This window comes from Cinclus cinclus, chromosome 2 (genome assembly GCF_963662255.1).
Source record: "Cinclus cinclus chromosome 2, bCinCin1.1, whole genome shotgun sequence".
NCBI classification, from domain to species: domain Eukaryota; kingdom Metazoa; phylum Chordata; class Aves; order Passeriformes; family Cinclidae; genus Cinclus; species Cinclus cinclus.
The window spans coordinates 50,513,125-50,540,937 of NC_085047.1; the positions used below are offsets into that span (position 1 = coordinate 50,513,125).

The following is a 27,813-nucleotide window of genomic DNA, read 5'->3' on the forward strand; positions in this document are numbered from 1 at the left end:
CAAGAGCTGAGGAATCGAGAGGGAACTGGATTTGCCACTAGAATTTAGATAATGGGTTTTTTTTGTGTACACTCATAGGCTGCTTCATGGCACCTAGCCTCATGGCCAGAGAAAAGCCCCAGGGCTTAACGTAGGCATGGCACTCATGGGCCTACATAGTTGAATCACCAGTCTGTCCAGCAAGACATAACTTTAATTACCATAAAGGTCATTAAAACTCAGCACCAGTTTGTTCAGTGTGTCACAGTGAAGTACTTCTGATAAGACTTGTTTAGATTTATCATCAACAGTTACGACTCCTCTATAGAGAATCATTCAAGTATTAAATTTCCACTAGATGCTGAGGCTCTGTTCCGAATCAAAAAGTCTAATCTGCAGCAGAGGTTTTACCGTTACACAAAGATGCCAGGGTGAAAGAAAGATGACAAGAAAAACAGAATACCAGAGACTAAATTAGGCTCACAAGATGGAATTTCAGGGTCTGAAATGTAATTTTCTGCCCAGTGAATTGAGAGTAAACAAAACATGTACAAGTCCAATTTTAAATCTGTTCTGGAACTAGAAAATCAGCAGTTCTCCCTTCAGAAGCTAGTAATAATGTAATTTAAGTTTAGATTTGTCATACTAAATGTTGTTGCACTCTTGCTTATGAGTAGTGTCACAGTTTGTCCTTTATCTGGTTTCAGGGTTAAGAATGCTTCTGCATAATCTTTCTTCCCACTTGAAAGCCCATCCTGAAAGAGGTCCCAGTGACTGGGTAAACTTCCCTCATCAGCAAGGACAATGATGTTGATGGAGATGGAAAAGGCCCAGGTAGTCAATGCTGCCTTTGCCTCAGTCTTTACCTTCAGGAGATCTTCAGGAATCCGAGGGAGCAGAGACCAGGCTTTGCCCTTGGTACAGGGATAGCAGGTTGGGGAACATTTGAAACAAGCTGGACATCCATGGGACCTGACAGGGTGCAACCCCAGTGCTGAGGGAGCTGGCTGGTATCAGGATCTGACCAGTCCTGAGAGTTTTTGAAATGTCATGGCTACTGGGGAAGGTTCCTGAGGACTGAACAAGACCAAATGTGACTCCTTTCTCCCAGAAGGGCAAGAAGGAGGATCTGGGAGCTGCTGGCTGGTAATCCTCACCATAATCCCTGGGAAAGTGATGGGGCAAATAATCCTATAATCCATTTCCAAACATAAGAAAAGCAGATGACTGGCAGCAGTCAGCATGTCGGTATGAAGGAGAAGTGATACTTTACGAGCTCGATAGCCTTCTAAAACAATAGACATCTTGGTGGATGATGGAAGATCAGAGGACACTGTTTCAACTTTAGGAAGGCTTTAGTCAGTATCTCCTTGAACATCATCATAGTGCACGATGATGAAATACCAACTCGATGAATGAACAGTGGGGTGAGTGGAAGGCTGAGCTGCCAGATTGACTGCATGGTGATTGGCAGCACAAAGGCTCACAGGAGCTCAGTTGCTAACAGTGTAGCCCAGGGGCTGGTACTGAGGCCAAGACTTAACAGGAATCTCATGAAGCTCAGTGAAAGGAAAAGTCAAGTTAATACAATTTTAACACAGTTTTGTTCAATATTTCCCCTACTATTTCTACAAGTGCTTTGTTTCACTCTGTATTACTGAAAATGTTACCAGTTCTCTAACTCTGCTTTCCAAGATTATTATAATTTGTTTAGGCATTTCCTCATTATTCTGTTCATTGACAACTTTTCTCACTAAATATTTCCAGAAAATATAATCTACTTTTTTTTTTTCTTATTGTGGAAGATAAATGGTAAAACTGTCAAGCAATCCTGTAGGTCTACTTCATTGTGTTTTCCCTATAAGCGAGGCCCATTTTTGCAGCAGTCACAGACACCTTTATTTTCTAAGCTTCCTTGCTTTCCTCCACTCCTGATACTTGCAGAGGGAATTGTGGAAGGAACTTCCATGAGCATTAGCATTGCTCCTTTCTCACAGCAGACATCTAGAAGGAACAGATGCAGTAGCTTTAACAGAGTTATCATCCTATCAAGACTGATTATCACTGTCCATTCTGGCTTTTTAAATCTTCAGGCTCATTTTCTGACTATACTTCTTGGAATTAGAGGTAAAATGTAACTGTTCCTGACAGCCAAAGTTTAATAACTGCTGAGCCAGAAAAGTGGCTTGGAAGAATGCTCTTATGATAAAAAGCAGTGACTCTTACAGGTGTTTGTAAATGCATATGAGCAGTTGGAAAGCTTTTTAACCACTTAATACCTATGAAAAGCATGTCTCTGCTTTGTTTTTGGCTGGTTTTTTTTTTGATGGGTTGGGTTGTTTATTGTTTGTTTTTCGTTTTTATCTTTTTAATTTAAAAACATCATTTTCTTTTGCTTCTTCCCCCATCTGAACACCCATCAGCCTCCATTGTGTTGACCTGTGGGGATATTCATAACCTCATTCACAACTGAAGGTAATGAAGGTAACACTGTAGTCCCAAGACATACCCACTACTCAAATCAAACTTCTGCACCTAACTAATGCTGGCACAAAGGAGACCTGATGGAAATGTGGAGGGAAAGAGAGCGGGTGGAAGAATTTCACAGCTCTTTCAACAGTAGCACAATCTCAGTTTAGCTTAATCAAACAAGAAAACACACTCTGGGTGAAATCTGTCATATTATCAGATGGGGGGAAAGTATCCTTGTGTTCTTGGAGAAGTTTCCATTTTATAAATGGTTCTGCCTGTGCTGATGCTACATTTTTAGTTCGCTGAATTAGTCAGTAGCTGGTGATGACCTCCCTTGATCTGTGGCAGAGTTCAGGCAAGGTTTGTGCGTTGGAGCCCAGGGTGAGTCGGGAGGATACGGTGTCACTGAGCACTGGTACCTGACTGAGCATCAGCTCAGGTTCCACACCCAGCACTGCCTGCAGATACACTGAAAGATTTCAAAGCAGGTGAATCCCAGTTGTTTTTTTTTTTTTTATGGTCACCATTCCCTTTTGAATTGGGTTGCTATAAAAGTTAACTGGATTTTTTCCAGATCTGCGTGCCATATTCAAATAAAAGTATTCTGTCTCAGTGTGTTGTTTTCAGCTATAAATCCTATATTTTAGATCTCACTTCAGAGCTGAGAAGATGAAAAAGGAAGAACTATTTTCCTCTTCTGATCTGGCAAAAAAAAAAAAATCTGCTAATTTTAATAAGTTTTTTTAAAAATGAGATTAGATTTTCAAAGCCTTTAATGATGCAGTGGACAAACAAGTACCAAGTACATGGGAGTTTGATACTTACCCAGATTATACACTTAATAATATAAAAAGCAATTGTTAGATGTTTCAGAAGCTAAATGCCTTTGAAAATCTAGGCTGTGGCGACTCAAAATCATTAGTCATTTTAAGTGTATTTAAAGCAACTATAATTACTACTGCCTTTTCTAGGAAACCGTTCAATTTAAAATGTGGCATCTTTTCCCGCTTTCTTCCTTGTGTACTGAGCCTAAAGTACTTCCTTTTTTCGTTAATAAAAAGCAGATTGTATATTTTGTTTTGTACATTTTTTTGCTAAATGGCAGTTTCTATTCAAATGTAGCATGCAAGAAACCTTGAGTAGCATAACTCTCTTAAACAGGAAGATCATTTACCTTTTTCCAACATAAGCAGGCAGCAATATTAAACAACGTCTCTGGGAGACCCAAGACATTTTTTGGTTAAGCAGGAAGGGATGGACTCTGAAGGATAGAAAAGGCCCAGTTACAAAGGCTGCACATATATTTAACCTGGCCTCTGAGAGGACACTTGTGCTTCTGTAGAACAGCAGGAAGTTGGAGAATGCTGGAGCTCTCCCATTGCCTGTGCAGATCGAAGCCTGCTGTTGCAAAACAATCACCTCACAGCAAGGGAGAGCCCTCGAACAAGTGCTCATCAGTTAAAAAGTACTGTGTTCAGGGGGGAAAAAGCAGGAAAGAAAGATTATACCTCTCAAATTGGCATCTCTGCTGGCACAGATTACTCCAAAAGGTGAAACAATACATACTTACAGGTGATGTTCTAATTAAAATTAAAAAAAAAAGGTTTGCTTCCCAGTACTTTAAAAAACATTATAAAAAATATTTTGCAAGTCAGAGCAAGCATTCTTATGTAAGATCAGTGAGATTTTTAAAATCCAAATTATTGCCTCCTATCTAGCCAGCATCTGAACACACTGTTGTGCAAGTTAAGGGTGTTACATAGGAAATTCCAGATGCTATGTGCTTGCCAAGGAGGATTATATGAAAAGTGAATTCAAAACTACATAAAACAAGGCATATTCTCTTCAACAACTGTTTAGGATTGAGATGGTTTACTGACATCAGTCTGTGAAAGAATGGAGAAAATAATTTTGAATAGTAACAGGAGAGTGCCAAGGCCAAAGTTGTAACTGAAAGATAGGCATGTGGTCAGAAACAGAAATTTCACTGTAAAATCATTTGGCCTGATTTTTCCTGACAGTACCTCACAGCACTGTAGTCGTTTATGTAAAGTTGCTGTAAAGTAGCCAGTGGCTTGAGTCATGAAGATTTTTGCTGACAGCTATTTATGTTTACTTTGGATATTCAGAAATATTTTCAAAGGAATGAAGGGGATGGTTACAGCCTAGTTATTAAAGGTATTAAGTGAGCTAAGAAGTGTATGTGCATGTCCTGTTTATAAAGTACAGTCAGGGAAAGAAAAATTTATTTTTTGGTCTATCACCTGGCATGACTTGTGGGGTAATCCTATTTTTGAAGTGTTAGTTCTTCCCACCTTGAAACAAAAGCTTTGAAAATTGTTGATGCTATCTAGCTTAGTCATTAGGTCCCTGGTCTAAGTGGAGATAGCACTGATCTGACCTCCATGAACCTGAACTTTGTATTAGCACCTCTGATTAAAATGAGAAAAAAAAGTTCTTACACTGTAATAAGCCAGGCACTTCACTCACAGCAGGGGCCTGAGTCTTGGAGGATATACAGTCTTGTTTGTGCTGGTGCATGTCAGGGAAGTTCATGTCAAGGAAGGAAAACTGATGGCAGTGATACAAACACATTGGTACTTCATCATTTGAAAAACTGGTAGGTAACCTATGGCCAGCTAAATCTGATGGTGCTCAGTTTCCCTGTTTCAGCTACATAATTCTAATGCAGCTGTTGCAGGAGGTAGCATTTTTTGGAATCATTCAGAGTGGACACTGTATGCGTAAGACCCACCTGAGGAGACTGGAGGTGTTTGCATTACAGGGGCACGTGTGCCAGCTCAGATCCGAAGCCTGGCTGGTCTGACCCTCTCTCTGATCACAGGCAGAGCCTGATACCTGATAGGAAGGTGTAAGAGGCAGCAAATGTAGTACAATCTGATCCCATGTCCATCTCATCTTGATCTAAAGTAGATGGAAGCTGGATGGAATCTTTCCGACATTTTTGTTCTCATTTTATGAGAGAAGTAAAATATTGACTTCTCTTCTATGGTTGATGTTTATAGTGGAGCAAAGGGACATAAGCAGAAGGATACCTTTCTGCAGAATAATGTAAACATTGAGGTGTGAGTATCAAATAGGTCAGCCAGAAAGGAAGAAGTGTTAATAATTAAAGACTGAATGAGAGAATGGAAAGGAAAGTTTAAAAAAAGAACAAGTAAGCAAATAGCCTCTCACTGGACCATCTATTTAAAGTCAGGGAAAACTTCAGGTACTGCTCTGGCAGAGTTAAGAGAAAGAAAATGTAAATGTATTTGAGATTCAAGAAAACGTGTGTGTTAAAAATCACACTCGGGAAGTGCATTGAGTGCATCTGCCTGAGGGGTGGATTAGTATTAGAGAACAAATTGGAGCTACTGCACTGAAAATTCCACCTTCTAATTAGATAATCAGTGAAAACATTATGCACGTGCAACAGGTTACAGGGAGGTGTCTTGTGGAAAATTGATGTTTTGAACATGTTATTCTACAAGGGAGACAAAACTAAGATGTGTGATACAGTTTGGGTCAGGGGTGCCTTAATTTTGGCATCAGCTCACAATTCTGAATGGGTGACCCCACCTCGTTAGATGTTTTGCTGTGCTTTCCATCACATCTTGGGCACCTCTCTGAAGAGGTGGGAGCTTTTCCTTTCCAGGTTCCATGCCTGGGAATTTTCCCCAGCTCCATGGCCCTGGCAGAACAGGGCCGGAAAAGCTGTGCTTTGAATCTCAGGGTGTGTCTGAGGACAAGAATAAGGAGAAACAAAGCTGAGAACTCTCATGATCTCAGCTGCAGTAAGGTTCAGTAATTGTGAGCCTTCCCTAGAGACCCTGTGGGAACAAACAGGTTGCTTAGAACAATGCCATGTAATGGAAGGTGTCCCTACCCATGGCAGGGGTTTGGAACAGTCAATTTGCAAAGGTCCCATCCAACCCAAACCCTTCCATGACTCTGAACATCTAGCAATGCGCGTGCTCCAGCCCTTCCCCTTCCTGGCTTCCACCTCTCTGCCCTCCCGCAGAGTTTCCTGAAGGGTAGAAGACATACAACTGCATGACAGAAGGGAACTGGAAAAGGGAGTTTATGACTTATTATGGCCCTAAATTTTGCAGTATTTGGGGCTTCAGTCTATGCATTGCATAATGAAGAAATATGTGTAATAACTTGAGGAAAAGAGGGACAGCCAAAGTCTGGATTCCCTCTGTCCTAGACCTGGTGCCAATCTCTGACAAGCAAATTTACAAATACAAATTATACTTTGAGTGTGTGAGTGAGGTTCTGTTACTCCATCTCATCTCTGAAACAAGCACGCAGAATCAGAGTCACCTTCAGTGGTGGTTTGGAAACTTCCTGCTACGAGGAAGTTCTGACACCTGATGCTAGGGTGTTTGGAGAGTATGATATACAACCTTGTCCTAAAATACAGGTAAGGGTTTGTTACAAACTGAGAAGGGAAGAAGTTTATAGGATTTCAGTAGTGGAAGACAGCTTGTTTAGAAATGCTTCCTGGAAACTTCAGGTGAAGAGCAGGAAACAAATACTGCCCAAGTTGTTTTTTGTGCCTGCTGATGCCTGTGGTCTATGCCTGCGGGACACAGGCTGCATTTTGACGTTCACAGCAGTATTTCTTGCATCAATATTGCCTGAGTCTGTGCCCCAGTGGTAGTGGTATAGATTTCCTAATGGCTTTCAGGATGGTATATTTTTAGCACGTGTGTGGCAAGTCTGAGCACATAAAATTTGTTCCTGGCTGGCCAGTGCTTCCAGACACTGTTCAGCTAGGGAGAAACTCAGAGGTAAATGACAGAGTCCTAAGAGGACATGTCAGTTTGACAGCTCCAAGGAAAATTCAAGGGAAGAATAATAGTACCTTGAATCTTGAAGGCATAATTCCAACATTTACCAATTAATCCTCTGCGACATGCCTAGCTATCATTTCTTATTTATAGATTAGGCACAAACCCCTTACAAGCAGTTTAATTACTCTAATGAATTCACTAAACAACCTGAGGATGAGAGCTGGGTCATGAATCTATAATATATCTCTGAAAATATGTTATTTTATTCTATGAAATACCATTCAACAGGTTTCTATCTAAATATTTTATATAACTGTATCCAAATTGCCTGATGGCCTTGCTTTGGAAATACAAACTTGTGCTTCATTACAGTGCTGCTGTCTTCCATTTTGACACGGTTTATGATGTAAACATGCATTCCTTATGCATTATTTACCGTTCTCTTGTTTCTGCCTGTTTTTCTTCCCATCACTAGGTGGCAATAGCTGAACAGTCACTTACAAACAGGAGGCAAAACAAAATGGTGCAGCAAAACTAATGATACATAAACTAAGAAGGATTTCTATTACTTTATTTAGCGATTATCATATTAAATGAGATTTCCTTGGTGAAGTCTTATTTTGTGGAGTGCTTTCTGTCACTCTGTACTTTTAATTTGGATCATAGCAGGATGTTTGTTTTACCCTGTTAATACATGGGACATCACAGTACATAAAATTTGATTGATTTAGATGCTACAATTCTGATCTTTGATTCAGGAGAGGACATTAGTAAAGCTGTGGATCTGCCAGTCTCTGTGAATAGCTCTCATACCTTAGGTTATCTATAATCATGCTAGACACCTATATTTAGGCACTGGAATACCACTGAGCTATGACCAGCATCCATCTGAAAGCTAGTGCAGTCTTTCAAGAGCAGGGCAGAGAGAGGTTCCCGGAGAAGCGAATGTGAAACTGTGAATGCAATGCAGCCTATCCCAGAACATGACAATATCCTTTTTGTTTTCCTCTCTTAGGTGTGTTCTGCACTGGAATCAAGTAAATATGGGGATCACTCTTTGTAGGGTAGCTCTGTTTTGCCCAGAAGGACTAGACTGTATCAAAACCACAAAGCCCTTATGTATTCCTGAGGTGAAAAACAGACAGCCAAACTTTAATACAAACTATACTACTGTGAATCCAATCTGATTCCATGGAAATCAGAGACACAGATGTAATTCAACATACAGCATTATTTGGCTAAAAGGACATAGTATTTGACTCAAAATAAGGAGGAAAATCTATATGAAGCCACAGAAAATAATAATCATAGCCATAATAAAGCACATTAAAACCTTCAGTAGTTCAGCAGAGCTACTTCTGGCTTTGAGATGTGTCCACATCTCTGCTTGTATGATAAAATTTGCATCTATATTTGCTTTGTTACTGTTGTCATCCCTTAGAGGCTTTTGGCTACTCTTCGCATTTAGCCTCAGATTCTGAAGAGTTAAGATTGCAAAATCTACATAGGCCCTTTCATTCCAAGCTAAAATGAGCCCTAGAAGATTGTGCAAGACTGTGCTATATTCAAATCTCCATGTGCTTTTTTAAGGATTCCTGCAAGCAATACTGAAAACATAGAGGACTAAACTGCCTGAATGACTGTAATAAACAGTAGTCGCCTAAACTAAACAAAATTGGTACCTATGCTACTACATATTAAGAATCTCAAAATCCAGTGTACAAAAGTAGTTACCCTGAGTATCATGTGTATACAGTAAGGAGAAACAGGCTGCTTTGAACAAATAATTGTGCTCTTTACTGGAACTCTTTGGAACTATTGTGTCATGCTGAAGGCACTCACCTCCCAGTATAGGCATCTGAGCTGGATGCCTCAAAATAGATGTTGTGAATACCTCCAGCAGTATGTGGTTTTGTTATTCTTGTTCCTTTACTGAGTGAAAGCTTTGGAAGTCTATTTTTCAGATGTTTTGCAGTGACAATAGATTCTGCTCACAAGAACAATCCTGACCATGCTGATGAACAGCGTCTCCCAGCTTCTTTTTCCCAAAGCTGGGGCATGGAAACTCCACAGCTCCCTAGTCTGTTCAGACTAAGATGGGTATTAGCCAGGTAACCAAGGTTCCTGGATATTTGTTACCTCTGATCTCAGAAAACAGTAAGAAAACAAAAGGTGCTGTATGTGTCACAAATGTGGAATGTGAGTTACACACGAATGTTTATAGTTTAAACAATGCTTATGATAACCAGCAGGTAGTTCATCATGGCAGACAAATGAAAATCCTTACATTTTGAATCTGTGGTTTCATATGGTGAAAAAAGGCAAAACTTACTGTCAGTTCCCATGTAGTAATATCATAAACAGGGAGCCCACTGTACTTGTAAATTTGTAATTCTATGTTAGCCCTCATCAGACAATTTACTTTCACTGAGAGATTTTGTATGCTCATGCCTGTCTATCTTTCACAGACTAGAATATGTAATTAAATTGTAAATATTGCAAAGTCAACAAAAATTAAAGTAGAAGCTATATAACTTCAAACTTGCTTAGTCTTGTGAGCCTACCAAAAATAAGTTCAGAACACTAAATTAGAATGCTGATGTTTCTGCCATTTCAGTGAGTTATTCCTGTTTTAGGAGTGTTTCCAAAATATGAGTAAAGTGATTATATATGGAAGATACCTTACATGGAACTTTTGACTTGCAAATATTTAAATTTAATTCAGCATTTAAATTTTAAACAAATATTTTATGACTAATGATAGAAATTAGTAAGATTTTAATTGATTATACTTTTAATTTTAAAGGAGCTGTTAGAATAAAAGTTAAATTCTGAGGCATTTAAGTTATGGGTGATGCTTTTGAAAGCAGAACCGATAATGGAGGAGTATCTAACTTAAATTAGTCTTAACAAGTACCATTCTGTATGAACTCATTCATATGATGCCAAAAATATAGACTCTTAGAGTGGTGGCATTTTTCCTTAATATACTTTGTCTTAATATATCCATTAAGCTTTTCAGTATTTTTAGTACAGCTTCATACTGTCAGTGGAAGCACACAATAGGCAGACACGTTCTTCAGAAAGAATACTAATGGAGAGAGCAGTGAGATTCTGCATTAGTGTTGTGATGCAATGCTTATAAAAGACCTACTATACATTAAACTGGATTATTTTTGTTCCATATCACTTTGGAGAAAGTCAGTAAAAACGGTGCTGGGGATCTGCCTCTCATAGACAGACAGCTGAATGTAGCTGTAGCCTTTTTAATGTTATTCCACAAGGAAGTGCAACTAGGCATTAGGTGATACTTCAACATGCCAGACACAAACTCTACCTATGGTGGTCAAATACAGGTGTCCTTGGATGCAATAGCCAGTTTATTTCTTAAACCAAATTATCACAAAGTCAAGAAAAGATTGTTCGACTGGTTAGACTTGATAACTGGTGAAGACCAAGTGGCAGGAACATTACTGGGTCCTGTTCATATAAACTGACTCAAAATAAGCAAGGATAGATCCACAGATTTGAAAATGCAAGCTTGAGAACTGAAATGGAGCTGGATAGTGACAGTTAAGAAAACTGCCTGTGTGGGATGTCTGAAGTTTCTTTTACTTGAAAGCAGCGTAACCAACCAACCAACCAACCAACCAACAAAACCTTGAACTTTTCATTCTGCCTGTAAGGGACACATGGGACCTCAGGAGCATCCCATGGAGCTAACAGGTCACCCATGTCAGCTGGTGTTCTCCTGACAGCAGCAGTACAAAGATGAGCTGAGTAAGACTATGTGAAGGAATAAAAATCAAATGGTTAAACATCCTAACTCCTTTACAACTTCAAAATGAAAATATTGATTTTAAAGAGTCCAGTATCCAGGGAGGTTGAGAGTAAGATTTGACCACTAACTACATGAATGCTTTTGCCTTTAGTTTTCATTTTGCCTTGTAGAAGAACAGAGGTAGGAGGAGTAATATGAACAGAACAAAAAATCAATTGTGAGGTGTAAAAAAAAAACCCTCAAAGATCTTCAACTTCACATTACAAAAACCAGTTAACTTCCCATTCATTCACTCAAGGAAGAGCAGGCATATGATGTTGCAGCTTGGGCAATAACATTTTTGTTGAGCATACCAAAAGAGAGATTCCGCCCTGTAAATATAAACCACGTATTTACTGGGGGGAAAATTATCTGCATCAGCAGAGAGGTTGCTTGATACTAAAGACTGAAACAAAATTTGATGGGAGATTATATATTTAAAGGTGTAAATTTAATTTAAAATCTGATAAAATCTACTACGGATTTAAGAAATACAACTTGCAAATTAACATCCTGCTTTTATTTTCAGCAAGAGGGTTGCAATGAAATTAATATATCAGTCATCTCCAGAAAAGCACATGATAGCACCACAAGGGAAATGATTACTTAAATCCTTAAACATAGGAATTCATGCAGTATTTGTGAGGGTGAATAAGGACTTCCAAACCTGCTTCGCATTGTGTCTGATGAAAAATCCATTAGTGGCATGGTGGAAAGTCATCAGTCCTAGATCTTGGAACTTCCCTTATTTGGTGTTGAATTTAAATATAAAATGCTGGACTGTGCTGGCTAAAACAGGATGGCACAAAGAGGAGGCTTTGTCAGTAGAGGGGTAGGGAAGGAGGTACAGATGGAACAGCAGGGTCTCAGTATAAATTGGGGATGCAGAGTGACAGCAATGGGATGATAATTAACAGCATAGAGAGGAAAAACTGATCAGCTCTCATTGACATGGCTGTTGAAATCAAACCTGAGATACTCTGAACATTTCTGGTTCCTGTGCATGAAAGGGTGTAAACAGGTTTTGAGTGAAGTTCATTTAGGAATTGAAAGGTTTACAAAGTGAGTTTGAACAACAGCCTCTCATTAGTGAGGACACAAAACCTTATCTCCAGATGAGGTATGTTTGCAGAAGACATTTAGCATATTTTCAGTGAGAACCACAGGAGCTTGGTCTCAGTGACTCTTGGTTTCCTCAGTTTCCAATCCAAACATCAAATACTCTGCATACTGAAACTAAAAGCAGTGTGCGAATATGATTGCTAACTAAGTTTTTCAAAGAATCAGCAGCAGACAAGCTCTATTTTGTCTCAGATACTATAATTATGAAATGCTGCAGGAAATTTTTTTCACTAAGTGAGAAAAAAAAAAAGTACTGTTATTCCCAGAAAATATTATGTGTAAGGATGATACTAAGAATATGTGAAACAAAAAGTGTATTGGAAACGGATTCTTATTTTTCTTCATTACCATGAAAATATGCATAGTGATGTAGTGTGATTATATGAAATAAAACCTTAGGAATATGGAAATTGTACCTAGCAATTAAGTATTTCATAGAAAAATAGAGAGAGATTAACAAGCAGTGAATTGCTTCTGCCTCGTTTTTCTTATGTGAATTCAGTCCCTTTTTAGAAACCATTATTCAAGATAAAAACGATATCAAACTGAGTTTTCTGTGGCTCCTTCAGGGGTGACTACAGAGCAGTGAGCTCCTCTCTGGTTTATTTGGCGTTAGGAATTGAGTTTGCCGTCTCTCATCTTTGTTAACCTGGGGGGGGAGGGGGGCAGAAAAAGTGTCAAGAAAAAATGACAACACGTTTGTCCGTAGCAGTGAAAGAAAAGCAGAAGCAGCCAGTGGGTTTAGTGCTCTGCAAGTGCTTCTCTCGTGCAACTGGGCTGAGGGAGAGCCTTTTTTCCTTCCTTCTTTCCTTCCTTCCTTCCTTCCTTCCCGGCGTCACTGCAATCAGATCCATGGGCGCAGCTCTGCTTTACCGCAGCATGATGCAGTTGTGTACAGTTCAGCGTGCTCTTCTTGGAAACAAGGCGGAGGGAGAGCAGCTGACCAGAGCAGGCAGAGGATGTTCATTCGAGGCTGCTTTTTCCCCCGCTAAAGCTGAGCGGTACGTGTGAGCTTCCCGCAGCTGCAGAAGAGACGGCTCCAGCGGGGCTCCGACTTGGTACTCGGCTGGGAGAGGAGGCGCCTAGGCTGGCTGGGACTGACAGCTTCTGATGGGAAAACAGCTTCAGACGGGCTGCTGCTGAGAGCACGGCTCCGACAGCCTTCGGGAGCGCGCTCGAACTGTGTGTGCCTGTGGAACAAGTGCTGTGCTGCTGCTGCTGCTGCTGCTGCTGCTGCTGCTGCTGCTGCTGCTGCTGCTGCTGCTGCTGCTGCTGCTGCATACGCCGCCTTAGCCCGCCAGAAGAAATCTGCCCGGTTGCGGAATGGAATAAATGAAAATACTGAGTACTGAGGGGGCGAGGGAATAAAACACTCTTCAGATAGGATTAAGAACAAGCCCCGAAGGAAGAGCAAAGGACAAAAATCTCATGGTGTGTGGTTGTTGTTGTTGTTGAGCTTTTTTTTTTTTTTTTTTTTTTTTTTTTTAAATGAGCTTACCTACCATGAACGGAAGAAGTGGATCTGCGGAGACTTCATTTCCTCCTCTGACCCCTCGTTTACATCACTGACTGGTGACAGTCACATCTACATGCCTAGTACCTGCCACTTCAGCTGCTCAGAATTATAGAAGCCTCTTTGTATGCAGCAGACATGGCTAGCCAGCAGGATTCAGGCTTCTTTGAAATCAGTATCAAATATTTACTGAAATCCTGGAGCAATAGTGAGTAGCAGAAGAGTAATCTTTTCATATTACGCATTGCTTGGTAAATAGCTAGGATAACCTAAAGGATAGAATCTTACCTTTCTGTATGTTTGTGTTATATAAACCAAGTAATTTTTGCCTTTGTCAGGTTTAAAAATTAAAATGTCAGAGATTTAAATAGGTTTCATTAACTGCAAAGGCTGTGATGAGATTATACTAGATTTGGCTTGATTGAATTCTGAAGTTAGGCTGCTTTCTGGGTCTAATAGTACATTGCAGGGAGTGCATTCCAAACAGCGTTTCCTGCCTACATGTTTGTTTGATTTGTTCAGACTGTATCTAGTGGGTTTTTTTTTTTTAAATTACGTTTAATCACAAGGGTGTGGCATTGCTTAGAAGTTGGTTTTTATTGATTGTGCACTGAGGACAAAATATAATTATTCTTCTTCAGGTCTGAAAGTCATTCTGATGTGATGGGAAGCAAAACATCAGTTGCTTATAGCTGCACTTCCTACCCCTCTATGCTTAATTTCAGAATCTTATGCAATATTTATAGGCAGAAAAAATCCATCTGTTTATCTGATCCAGGCTGGGTTTTGCAGAATATAAACAAATAGCATTTTAGTCTGCCTTAGTCTTTTCAGTACTGCTGTTCCTGATTTCCACTGCTTTTTAAATTAATCGCTCTATAGACGTTTTAGCAATATTATGTAATGAAGATGTCTGAATAAAATTTAGTGCTTGCTAATATATTCAGATTGGCTGAAGTGATGAGATAATACTGGCAGAAATTTGCTTTTTAAGTTAAAGTACATGAACAGCATATTCCTTCTCTATAGAAGCTTTTATTAACAGTGCTAAATCTCCATATTTAACTGTTGTTAAAAGACAGAACACAATGCCTCTGCAAAAATCCTGCTTGGCTGGTGTGAAATAATGTTCTGATCATCCTACTATCTATAATTTAATAATGTCTGCATAAAATACTAGTATTTAAAAATTCTGTGGTATACAAGAATTGCAAGATCTGCTCAATACAAGTACCTTATACCTGCAAAGAAATAAACAAAACACTATATTAGATGTGTGACATGCAATACTTGTATTCATTAAATGATATCCACAGAAACTGTATTTTCCCAGGTCATTTGTAACCTCAGTAACACTGTAGTGCTTGTTTGAATCTGTTTTTCTACCACAAGTGTGAAGTCACCAGGGAATAATAGTATAACCTAAATAACATTGCTTATCTGCCCTCCTGCAAAAAATATTTAGTGCATATTCTTTCAAATAAGTGATCCCACAAGGACCAGGAGAGAATTTTATGACTCAGTTACCTTCTTGGACTAATATTAATAAAATACTGAGAACATAAGTGTGTATTGTGACAGCACATATTTTGTAACAAGCTCGGCACAGCTTATGACAGAAGAAAAACAAGTCAGTTTATGGTGCAGAAATCAAATCAGTTCTGGCATTAATTTTGTAATAGCCAACTGTATCTTGAAGTAAAACAACCACTTAAGAATATAAAAACAACTATATTATAGAATTACTTATAAAGCGTTGTTTTCTTCTGCTTCCTTTATATTGAAGTATATTGAAAGTTGTTCAGTATGGGAAAGGTATTTCTAGTCTGAAATTAGAAGTCCTTAAGTTCTAGTTTAGGGAAATGGAAACAGTATATGAATAATTGATATTTCTGACATTCTTTTAGTGGATAAACACCCCTTCTACAGTATCTGAAGAAACAGTAATAGGAAATAGAGTAAATGAACCCACATTGCCTTAAACTTGTTGCCTGTTGGGGTTTTTTTTGCCTTCATACTGGAAGGGTATGTTCATAAATCTGATGTATCCTTTCTAGCTGAAAAACAAACGATTTGATAAGAAGACAGTAGGGAGTTAAAAAAAAAAAAAAAACAAACTAGGGCTTTTTTTCAGCTCTGCTATGTGATGGGTGGAGCAGAGGAAAACACTTCCCTTGCTTGAGAAACTGCTGGGAAGCCTGCACATGCATGCACAGGAGCATGTTTGTCAGAGAATTGGTGCTGTGTCTGCACACCCAAGACCAGAAGTAAGCCATAAATTGTGCTGGGGCATTTACATAGAAGCAAGAGGTCTAACATACAGTTTTAAAAGAAAAATAACTTTGGTTCCTAGAATGTATATTTTGCTGCAGTGTTAACAGCGTAGAGTTGCTGTCCGTGTATGTTTCTGCAAACTGGCACTTTAAAACATCAGTTTAAACAGCATTTATCCTTCCCAGGCTTTTTAGTACCACCAAAACCAGGTGGGACTGAACCATGTCTTTCCATTGATTTATGTTTTGGCTTATACAGAACATTAGCACTTTCTAGCAGATTGCCATCCATGTCAGTTGCCCATACCGTGAAATACACTCAGTTATTCTACTTGGAATGACATTTTCCCCTGATTTTGCTATCTAAGGACTTTAATAAACCAGCGCTCTTGACAAGCCAGGCAGGGTTTCAGTTCAGCATCACACAGCACTCGCTGAGGTGCTCCCCTAGCATGCTGCTTGCATTTGCATGTTCATCATCCAGCTAAGGAGGCAGGTAATTTATGGACAATGGGGTCGGTTCACTTGAACTGTTGCAGTCAGGATGATACAGTCCAATACAGTCTGTGGTGTGTTCTCAGAGAGCCTGTGCTCTTCTTCCTGGTGGATAAAAAAGCCAAGGTACAGTCTGGCCTTCGAATCATCCCATCAAACTGAGAGATCTCAAAACACTCCTTTGTGCAGTTCCCAAGACAGACTTTTGCTCTGCATGTGTCCATAAGATACTGTGCACGTCGTGCTGTCTGTAAAATGTTCCTGTGTTGTGTTGGAGATGAAATCAGGATTGGAATTCTCAAGTTGGAAAATAAGAACAAGGGGCTTTTTTTTTACCCATCTCGTGTGTTCTCATATTTTCTTAAATATTCGAGTGTTTTTGATCAGTGGTGCGTTAGTCAACAACTGCATTAATCATTTGCATTGCTTCTTTTTGAAAGTGCTGCTAAAATGGCTGTGCCTGCATGAGCTGAGTGGTGCTCCCTTGGCCCACTGAGGTCAGTAAGCTGACAAGAATAAAATAGGGCTTATCAAAACTAGGACAATTAGGAGTCTTTCCCTCAGATTCGTTGAGGAAGTATTGCAAAATGCATTTTTGTAAATAAAACACTTGTAATTTATTTAAGACATAATACATGGATACTAATGTTACGAATTTGAAGCCTGATCTTTCCTTAGATATTTTTTAATGAATAAGATAGATTTATTCTGAATTTAATTTCCAAATCTCTTTTCAAATTCATAGTTTAAAAAAAAAATCTGAACAGAAATTTTGCAATCTAACTACAAGAACCTAGAGTACTGTCATTATGAACTGCAGAAGAGTTTGTCATAAATTCTGCCTTTTGCAGTGCCTAGATCTGATCAGCAATTAAGTTTATTGGAGGAAAAGATTGTGTAGAAGAGTCTAAACAGCACAGGTAGATGGCTCACTCGTGCTCTCACAAGTCATGTCCTGTGTGGGCTTGTAGAAGCTGCATTTCTTTGTCTCACTAGAGATAGGTTTTAAGGTTTCCTTCTGTGTAATGAAATGAAATTGCATATTTTGCATAGGGAGTATTATATTTGGCACTTCTCATAGAACAGAGCTACCTGGAGGGCCTGATTTTAAGGACTGCAATTCTTGTTGATCTACCTTTCAATAGCAAGCGGGTTTTCTGCAGGCTTGTGTTTAATGCAGACTCAGAATAAGGACTTTTCTAATATCAGGACTTCAGGTATCTTTCTCATGGCCATACTTCCTTGGCTTCTTTCACAGCAGCTGACATCCACATCAAATTCCCCATGTCATCATCCTCTTCCCCTTTGTGCTGTACAAAGCCCATTGCTCAGTCCTACAGCACAGTGTTCTATTTCCCTGTGACCCTGTTGTGTCCCTGTAGCAGCTGTCAAAAGCTCCTTCTTGTTTACAAGTGGTGGCAACATCAGAGACAGCCCAGGCCTCGGACCACACAGACCCACATGAGCTCACATCCCACAGCACTCCCAGTAGGATCTATGGCTCCTCCACAGCTTGCTGGTCACGTACCGAGCTGAACACGTGCTAGCATCAAAACAGGTTCTGTGGTCAAAAGAGCATCAGGTGTCAGAGACTTCCCAGTGTCTGATGTGAAGCTGAAGGGTTGCTAGCTGCCATGTGGTCAGCTGTGTTCTGTTCTTCTCTTGAAGATACATTTCTACCGTGTCAGGAAAAGAAATGAATGAAGAACGTGTAGTCCTTCAATAAATGAACGTAATACACAAGGCAATAAAACTCGGCCTTTTTAGAGAGAATGTTCATTAAGTCCTGTGTCAATAAGCAAGAGAAAAAGGAGGGCCACAGACACTTTCTTAGCTGAAAGCCTCTGTTACGTCCAAGTCTGTGATGCACTTGTTTGATGTTCTATTAAGATTTTATTATGCATAAGGGTGATAACAGCTGTTTTGTAGGGTTGCCTTATCTTCAGTCAAACACAGACCTGTTTAAGGCTGAATACACTGAGCACACCATGCTATCAGACCTAGAGATTTGTAGCAAGATACCAGTCTTGGAAAGAGGGCTCCTTCATGTTTCCCAGTGCCCACTTAGACAAGCATACTCACGGAACAAGGAGAACCTATCCTTCCCTCCCCTCTCTCTTGCTCTGGCATCCCTACTCTTGCAGGCCCAAATAACCTGATTCCAGAAGGTGATGTGCTGCAAACTCACCCCGCAGGGAGAGGATCAGTTGTTGCCTGAAGCAGCTGGGGAAGGGATGAGGCCAGTGATAAGTAGACTAGGAAACTGAGACCCGTGTGTCCTGCTGGCTCCCGAGGTCTCACCCCGATACACCTGCAGAGTGTGCACCTTCCACAGCTGCTGCTTTTGGGGAGCCCTGGGCACAAGGGTTTTCATCTGCTCCTGCCTTGGCATCTGAGCCTGCCTGGGACAAGGGATGCCATTAATTCAAGCTGTTGTGCTACGGGAAGGGGATTGATTGCTCTGTCCATTGAGCCTGAAGGGAGCATGCTTGGTGTATTCTTCAGCTCTAAGCAGTCTGTGATTGTCAGCAGCAAAGTGTCTTGCTTGATAATGGCAACTGTTATCTCCCAGGAACTTTCTTTGTATTTGGTCTTATCCGAAGGGAAAGGTAGTAAACCACAACGTTTAGGCTGTTTATGTTCTGGTGGTACCCATTTGAGAACTTGCATTTTGACATGGTTCTTCTCAGAAGTAAGGGAAAATGAAAGTTTTATTACTTTGGGAACATGAGAACTCTTTAAAAAAGGATTTTTTGTTTATTTTGGTATTTGCTACTCTGTTGAGGACATTCCAGAAGCATTTCTACCATACTGGGAGGGAAAAAAAAAGATGAAAAAATTGCTTTATTGCAATATTCAGTTGATCTGTAGAATAAGTTTCTTTGTCATTAAAAAGTTGGAATTACTGCAGTAAATATCTACAAATGCTTTGACTGCAATATGGTACATAAATTTTTGTGGTAAAACTTCAAAACACCAAAATATGAGATGATCTAGAAACTAGGCTTTGTTAATTACTGGTAGATATTCCATAAATGTTCTAATTATTTTACTCATGGTAAAAACAAACCTATTCTGCTATACTGTATGTATTCACTTTGAGGGAATACGTATTTGTGATATCCTTGATATTATCAAAATATCAGCAGTTTGTTTTTTTCTAGTATTACTAGTTATAATTCAAAAGGATGCAGGAAAGAACTAACAATTCTTGTTTCCTCTATTCATATAAAATACCATTGAATGAGTTGTGGTATCTTTTATTTTTATATGTCTATATAAGTATAAAAACTCTTATTGAAAAAAGGAGTATATATAGGTATAAGGAAAGTGATAAACAGAATACCTTAGGAATATAAAATGTACAATTATGTTTAAAATTTAATACTGGAGAATATAAGATATTGTATTAATATATTAAATTGCTACTTAACAATCATTTTGTGTTTTCTCCACTTCTGATACAGTCATTGCATTAATAGTTTAACTCTTTTCTGTGTATTGATTTGGGGGCAGTAGGAAGCAGACTCCACACCTACAGAATTACAGTTGCACGTGTTTGTCCAACTTTATTTTCTGTATTCATTCCTGAATTTCTAAACAGTCAGAAACTACAGACACTTGCCATGAGTTGGTAGCCCTAGAGACTGAATTCCTGTGGGTGCTGAAACCACAAATATGTCATTGCAGTAGCTGTGACTGGGAGGGACAGCCTCATCCCAGCCTCTTATTCCTGTCCCCGTGCTCCTTCCCCTTGTCTGCCACCCTAATTACCCATAGAGTTAATATCCTGAAAGTGAAACTTTATAAACTGGTGTAGATGCTGGTGTCAGCATGAGAAAGGGGATGAGGGTACACTGCTAGGAGTGGGAGGCAATTTTGGCTGATTCCTGCTATTAGGCTAGTGGAACTGTATGGTAAATCATATTTAATTTAATAGTGACTCCTGTACCTTTGCCCACTTCTAAATATTGGGAACTAAACAATAGTTCCTTCTCCAGGAAGAAAAGTCTAGCTTTTGCATACCTCTCTTTTCAGAGCATCAGCAGCAAAGCTGGTGCCATTGTTTCCATGATAAATTTGGAATGCAGAATAATTTCACAGAGATAAGTAGCTGAGTTATTTGTGAGTCAGTGATTTTTCAGTCACTGCAGTTACCTAAACTAGATTAGAATCAATTGTTCATGGAAAGAAAATCCCTTCTCCTCAAATATTTTCTTCTGAATCATCCAATCCTTTGTCTATCACACTAGCTAAAAGGAATACGAAACATCAAACTTCATAGTAGCTCTATCAGCAGGATATTTTAAGTTCTTGCATGGTTTATATTTTTAAGAATGCAATTAGAAAGGTGTTAAATAGTATGAAAAAGCAGGACAAAACACCTGCTGCCTGGCTCATCATCCTGCTGAGAGCTGGAAACTAGGGGTACCAGTGGAGGGGGGACCCATAGTTCAGTTAGGTGGCCGTGAGCAGGGGTGGAAAGCAAAGGATACAGGGCAAAGGGAATAAGAGAAACTGTAGAACCGGATGAAAAGACAGCCTTTTAAATATTGTATACGTACTTAAATGTATGTGTACAAATACATGCATTCTGGAAAACCTTCAGGAAGGTGTCAGGTGCTACATGCAGAGTTACAATGTCACAACAGTAGCAAGCTGGGTGTTAACAGCTCACCCTGTTGGAATGCTGTGATGGATGGATGGATGGATGGATGGATGGATGGATGGATGGATGGATGGATGGATACAAGCTCTTGAGGGAGGACCTGCAGGGAACTGAGGAGTGGAAGTTGCTGTCTTTTGTGGAGGAACTCCTTACAGATCTGGAGCTCTTCTATGGGATGGATGGGTGACAGTGTGCTGGGGCATTTGTGGGTCAGGAGTAGAACAGATGGCTTGAAGTGTAACAGGGTGATGGTGGGAATATGATATAGGGCATTGATCAGGTGAGGAAGTGTAGGAAGTCTTCTTTGAACAACTTGAGGAAGTTCTTGAATTGTTGATGTTGGTTCACATGAGAGACTTGAACTTCCTAATGTCTACTGCAAATGCAAAACAGTAGGATGCAAGCAGTCAAGATTTCTTGAGAGTATTGGAAGCAACTTCTTGAATGGACCAAACGGGTGAAGCGCAACTGGGTATGTTACCCATTAACATGGAAGACTTGACTGGAGCTCAAAGTCCTGAGAAGAGTGGGGAAAGGGTGGCTGTGTACAGACCCTGGACTGGAGGAGAGTAGATTTCAGTTTTTGAGATTTCAGAAACTATTAGTGGGGATCTCATGAGGGACAGCTCTAAAAAGCAAAGGAACTTAGGAAAGCTGACAGGTCTTTGAGGTCAGCATCTTCCAAGAACAAAAATGGACTCCCCATGCTTAAGAAAACAAGCAGGAGTATGAGGAGATTGGCTTGACTTACCAGGGACCTCTTGGTTGAGCTCCACTGTGAGAAAGGTGATATATCCATGGCAGAAGTGTGATTTGGCTGCAAAGAAGGAATTTATAGACATTGCCTGGGCGTGCATGGACAGTGCTTGGAAATTCAAAACACAGCTGGAGGTGGGCTTTGCAAGGCTTTGCAAGGAATATCAAAGTCAAGAAGGGAGTTACTCTTGCTTCCTTAGTGGTAAAAGGCTGAGCAAGGGTAATGTGGATCCTGAATGAGGCAAGGAATTTAGTGATAGTGGACTGAAGTCCTGAGTGAAACTTCTGCCTTTTTCTTCAGCAGTATGATCTCTCTGGCCTCTGTCTGCCAGGTTCTGGAGTTCCCCTTGACATGGCACATCTTAAAGGGGGAAACCAAGAACTTGTTCAAGTTCAAAGTACAGAAGCCCAGACTCTCGTCTTCACAGGAGCAACTGAGAGGCCTGGCAATTCCTTACATATTTGTGATCTATATATTGCCAATTATAGTCACATTCAAAACTGAGGGATGGCAGAGTTTTTCTTTTCACAGCAGACAGCAGAGCTTGCTAAAACAAGCCGCTGAATGAAACACATCTGAGAAACAATGACTTCCTAGTTTGCTGTGAGCCAAGTAGCAGTAGTTCCACTAAGTTACTGAATGCCACTTGCTTCTTCATGTGTGTGAAAGAGAGACCACAAGTATAGAGACACCCCCAAAATATTGATGTTTGTTCATAATATAAGATCACTGATACAGCTGGTATTAGGGGTGTCTGGGAGATTCATTTCTGTCATGTCTCAGAAGAGAGATTTTGGGACTATTTTCAGGACATTGGTTTGAAGAGAAATCTGTGTTGTTTTGTAAATACTGTGGGATCTCTTTAGTGACAGTGTCATGTTTCTCTAGGGTAATACATTGTTGATAAAGAGCTTAATTGGGTGATTGGTACTTCAGGAGAGAAGTTTCACACATTAAAAAAAAAAAAGGTAGGCCCTTTTGGGAGACATGCTATATAATCTTTATCCTGGATAGTTTCTATTTCAGAAATTTGCAGTCATCACATGTAGTGCTAATGCATACAAGTCGAAGGACTGCTGTGGTTTTTCACTAGTGAGTGAGGGGGTGAGAAATCAGTTTGTGTATGGCCAGAATGTGAAGATGTTAGATGAATTAGTATCAGACAAGGGATGATCAACAGAATGCATCAGATCTTGGTTTTGTTTGTAATAATTGAATTGGAATTACAGATGGTTTTAGTTTTATTTTGAAAAGTTTGACTTTAGAAAACTAATTTATATTCCCTTGAATTCTTAAGTAGTGTATGTCTCGACACAGAAGTCTGACAAAGATATTGGTTTGAAAGAATTCACCTAAAATTGGGAGGTCACTATGCTAACATTTTTTCCTAATCTCAAACTATCTCCTCTCTCTGTAACTTTGAAGAGTCTCAACTTGTATATGGAGTAAATTAACCTTCAAAGGATGTCCATTTATGAATTGGTTTGTTTTGATACTGTTTTCCTTGAACTAGTTTTGTTGAATACAATATACAGAATTATCTTTCTTACTACATTTCTGATTATTATTTATGAATGCCCTTAAATGTGTGGATTAATTTGGCTTTTTAGTCAGAAGGTTACCTGGATAGAGCTCTTGTTGAAGTTCTTCCTTGAGAGGTTTCAGAGTGGGTTTCTGCATATACTCACAGCAATGCCTTGTTGTGTGTTTTCATAAGGAGGTTTGTTCTTTGCACATTACTGAGTTACCAAGGGCTGAAAGTAGTCATTCCCTTGTAACTGGAATTGGTTTAGATAGCTTTCCTGTGGAAGCAAAACTTATTCAGTCTGCCTGCCTGCCTGCCTTTGTTTGGACATCAGAACAATTCAGACAAGGGTAGAATTCTTAAAGATACTTAAGTTTCTATGAATTTGCAAATTGAGGCTGTTTGACAGAGAGGAGGGAATCTCAGATGTTGGAAAATGGCTGCATGAGCCTCCTGCCTTCTTAGATGCAGGGGAATCCTTGCTGTGACAGCCTTTTTAAGTACCCCAGTTGTGAAACAAGCTTCAGTCACATCTTTGAGAGGTTTGCACACAAAACTTGTTGTGTTGCCTATTTTAAACTACATTCACAAGATGCAAATTGACATTCATTAATTCAGATGAAGGGAAACCACAGCAAATAACTTCATGGCAATGGTCTCCATTATAATAATATTCATACAGTGCTTCCCATCTGGAAGCTTTACGGACTTAAATTCTTCCAGCATTATTACCTGAATATGAAGGATTGATTTATTGCTATTCCTGGGCAAATCAAAACAGAGAAACTAACTGAGAAACACGTATCCTGTGTTGGATCTGGAAATGGAGCCCTGTCTTCTATTTTTACCACATTCTTGGTAGCCAAGTGACACATTGTAGATTGGGACTCAGCCAATTAATATATATACCGAGATTTTTAATTGACAGTAAGTAGTAATTTTCATAGAGAAATGTTGCTAGAGTGTTTTAAAATTCCACACTATGCCTATTTGTTGCTTATCTTAAATAACAAGAAAATTACTTAGTTGTATTTATTTTTCTATGAAGGCAGATATTAGAAAGAAATAACCTCAGTCCAGCCTTTTTCTGTGTGCCCTCTGAACCAAAGCTAGGTGGTCATTTTGATTTTTGTTTTACTATTCATAGGCAGGAAAATGGGACAGAGCAGTCCATGTATTCTTTACTGGGATGATTGTTTGATCAAGAGCATTTCTGATTCTCTGGGAATCCGAAGTTGGAATGCATCACTTTTTGAAATGCAGAAGCCATCAGTGTTTGTAGTAAATTAAGCGAAGTCTCAGTGTGTCCTTGGTGAATCTTTAACAAATATGTCATGGCAGATGAAAATATTTTGAAAGGGAATGTGAGGTTAAAAATATTGATTGTTTTTACTTATTTGTCTGTCGTGTATTCAAGCAGTAAGGAATAGGACAGGTAGAAGTGAGTGTTACAGGGGCCTGCAGACCTCCACGGTAACTGAAATGATTAAAATAATTTGAAATGTAGTTTTAATGAACTTTTAAAAGTTGTTAATATAGAGAGGTTGGAGTATTATTAAAAAAATAAAATTAATGATTGTGTTTATATTGTTGTGCCTACTTTTTAAATGTAAATCCCTTCTTTTCCTGAGCTCTGCAATTTGGGCAAAAGCACTTCTAAACTTAATGTCCCTGAAGGTGAATCTTAGAATTTTCTGCTGAAATGGGTCTACCCTCTCTAATAATGAGAAAATGCAAAATAAACTGTGTTATTTGTTCATGTTAAAAATTCTCTTGTTGGGAATGGGTGGGGGACAGAGACGTTACAGCCAACTGCCTCTGCACAGTGTCTGCACAAATACAGTGAGGGCAGAGGGGAGTGAGTCTGTAATAAAAGCCCAGCAAAGAGCCTGTGGGAATGAAAGGAGAAGAGGCAGGGGAATCATCATGGGGAAGGAATCAGAAGTAGAGGAACTGATACTTCCCAGACAGTGGGAGTGGAAATTGTGAGTGACTGGTATGAGATGGAACCAAGGGGACACTGGAGAGGGGTGGGTGAAGGGATAGGGATGGAAGGAGGATAAGGGATGGGGTTAAGAGGGCTGGGAGGGTGAGATGAGCAAAGTTTAGATGGGTGAACAGTGCATGGGAGTCTGGAACTGGAATAGGGAGCCTGAAGTGGGGAAGACACAGCCATGAGGAGTCACCAGATTGTAGAGATGGAGTAAGAAGAGAGCAGCTGGGGAGATGGGGGAGGTGAGAGACAGAGAAATCCCCTCCCAAGAGCAGAATGCAGTGCAAGAGACCCGATTTCCATCCTACATCCTTGCTTTATAGCACATCCTTCCAACACAGGGTATGCCTTCCTTTGCCTCGGTGCTTGGGTGGACATAAAGTGTTAAATGTTATCAGGTGAGGAGAACAGCAAGTGCCTTGTGCATGCTGTTAAGGTAACTGGGTCAACAGTTGGTTCATTTGGCATCAGATTAATCATACATCCTCTATATTACCTCACTTCTGAAAGCCTGAGTCCAATTAGGTAATGCAGCACAGTGGAAAGCACAAAGAAATGTCCTCTCAGCTCATTATTCTATTTATTATTACTTGCAATGCAGTAGCAGGTAACTTCCCAATGGACTTCTCCTCCAATACAGGAGGTAAGGTCTAAGTTAATAACAAAAACTAGTAGCATCTCCCAGGGGAGAGTGTCAGACAGATCTGGGCACTTCTGACAGTTCTCAGCTGAAATGAAGAAACAAACCATGTTTTTGGGCATTAAGGAATATTTGAGTGTCATTTAGCACATATTTAAGTATAATAGTTTTATGAGCAATGTGTTAAAAACTGGCATGAGGCACTGTAAATATTAGAAGGATCCTTATGGATGGTTTGTTATCACATTAGATTGAGCTAAGCAGTTGTGTACTGCAGGGATGGGCTCTCAGCTTTATCTCCTCATCAGGGATTTGAAAGAAGGTAAATAGCATGTTGTGACATCTAAGTATACGTATATACATTGGAGTATCTAAGTATTAGTAATGAAAAAAGAGAAAAAAAATCACGTGAAATACATTATTTATGGAAATTATTTAGAGTAAAAATCTGGAAACTTATTTACCATCTGAACCCGTAAATGTCTTTCAAGATAGAATTTATTTTTAAAATAAATTTGGAAAAAAGAAAGACTGGCTACATCCTTAAACAGCAGTGTAAGACTGGCTCTTCACTGCAAGGGGGAAAACAGGATTTCTCACTGCAGCTGCAGTGACAGAAGGTGCATGTATATGCATAGATGCTCCTTGGCCAATTCCCAGCTCTGTTTTGCCCAAAGCAGGGATTTCAGGTGACTGACTGCTACAATGGAGATCTGAGAACGGTGTGTACAAGTAAGGGTTTTTCATTTATTTGAGGGCAAGCAGTAGTCCTTCAAGGAGTAAAGTGGAAGCATCACACTGCTGGTGAGTTAGATATCTATTTAAATTTATCATGTGCTTTGATATTAATAGATACTTAGAAGGACTATCTGCCTAATATTAATACCGTTGTTTCTAGATCACCAAAAGGTCTGTTACTAATTTCTGCAGTAACATCCTCGTTGCATAAAGGAATCTATCCCTGGAAGATAATGAAACAGTTTTTTCAAATGTGCTACCACTGATTTTAATCAAGCATTTTTCTCAATTAAGTACAAAGAGGTGTATAATACTTCTCAGAACCTTTTGCACAGCTAGCACACTTACTTGCCAAATTTTTTAAATCAGTAAATTTTCCTAAAGCCTGACTGAGATGTCACACATTTTAAAAATTTGGTTTGTATTATGAGAATGTCCTTGGGGCATGACTTTTTGTTACAAAATTTTCAGTTTTATAATATTAAATCTAGAAAAGACATTTCAAGTCGGTATCGTTTACATTTATTGGGTTGGATGTGTTTACCTGCTTTATAAGGAGCAGAGTTCGAAACATTTGCCCAGAAGGTTCAAATCTTTACATTACTGTTACGTGTGTGTGTGTATGTGTGTGTGTAAATATAAACAACAAATTACATCTTTCTAATTAATGTAGAAAATGATCTTCAGTCATTAACAAGTGACCTAAACACAGGTGACCAGTGAACATTAAACATCATTAAACGCAAGTGATCAGTGTAATCAATGGCAATCTTTTTCTCTTTTTTCTGTTTTGAATCATTCAATCACATAGATTTTGGATTCAAATGGTACCTATGATTTTCCATAAACTGTAGAAGAACTGGCACAGTGTTCTGAAAATCTAATAAGTATCTGCATTGATAATTTAAGTAAGATATACTGAAGAGTACTTTCAAAAAGCTCTATATTGTCCTAAGGGTTTTCATGGAAAACTAGAGAGTATTTAACTGCTTACATCAGTGGAACTGGAACTAGA

General features: G+C 39.3%; 1 protein-coding gene across 1 annotated transcript in view; it reads left to right on the top strand.

Moving 5' to 3' along the window:
* The first annotated feature begins 13,518 nt into the window (after positions 1-13,518).
* Positions 13,519-27,813, top strand: part of FRY (FRY microtubule binding protein) — a 154,659-nt gene continuing 140,364 nt past the window's right edge. The window contains 1 exon segment of the mRNA XM_062514919.1: positions 13,519-13,916. Within this exon segment, the coding sequence (XP_062370903.1) occupies positions 13,847-13,916 (70 nt within the window). The 5' untranslated portion in view covers positions 13,519-13,846.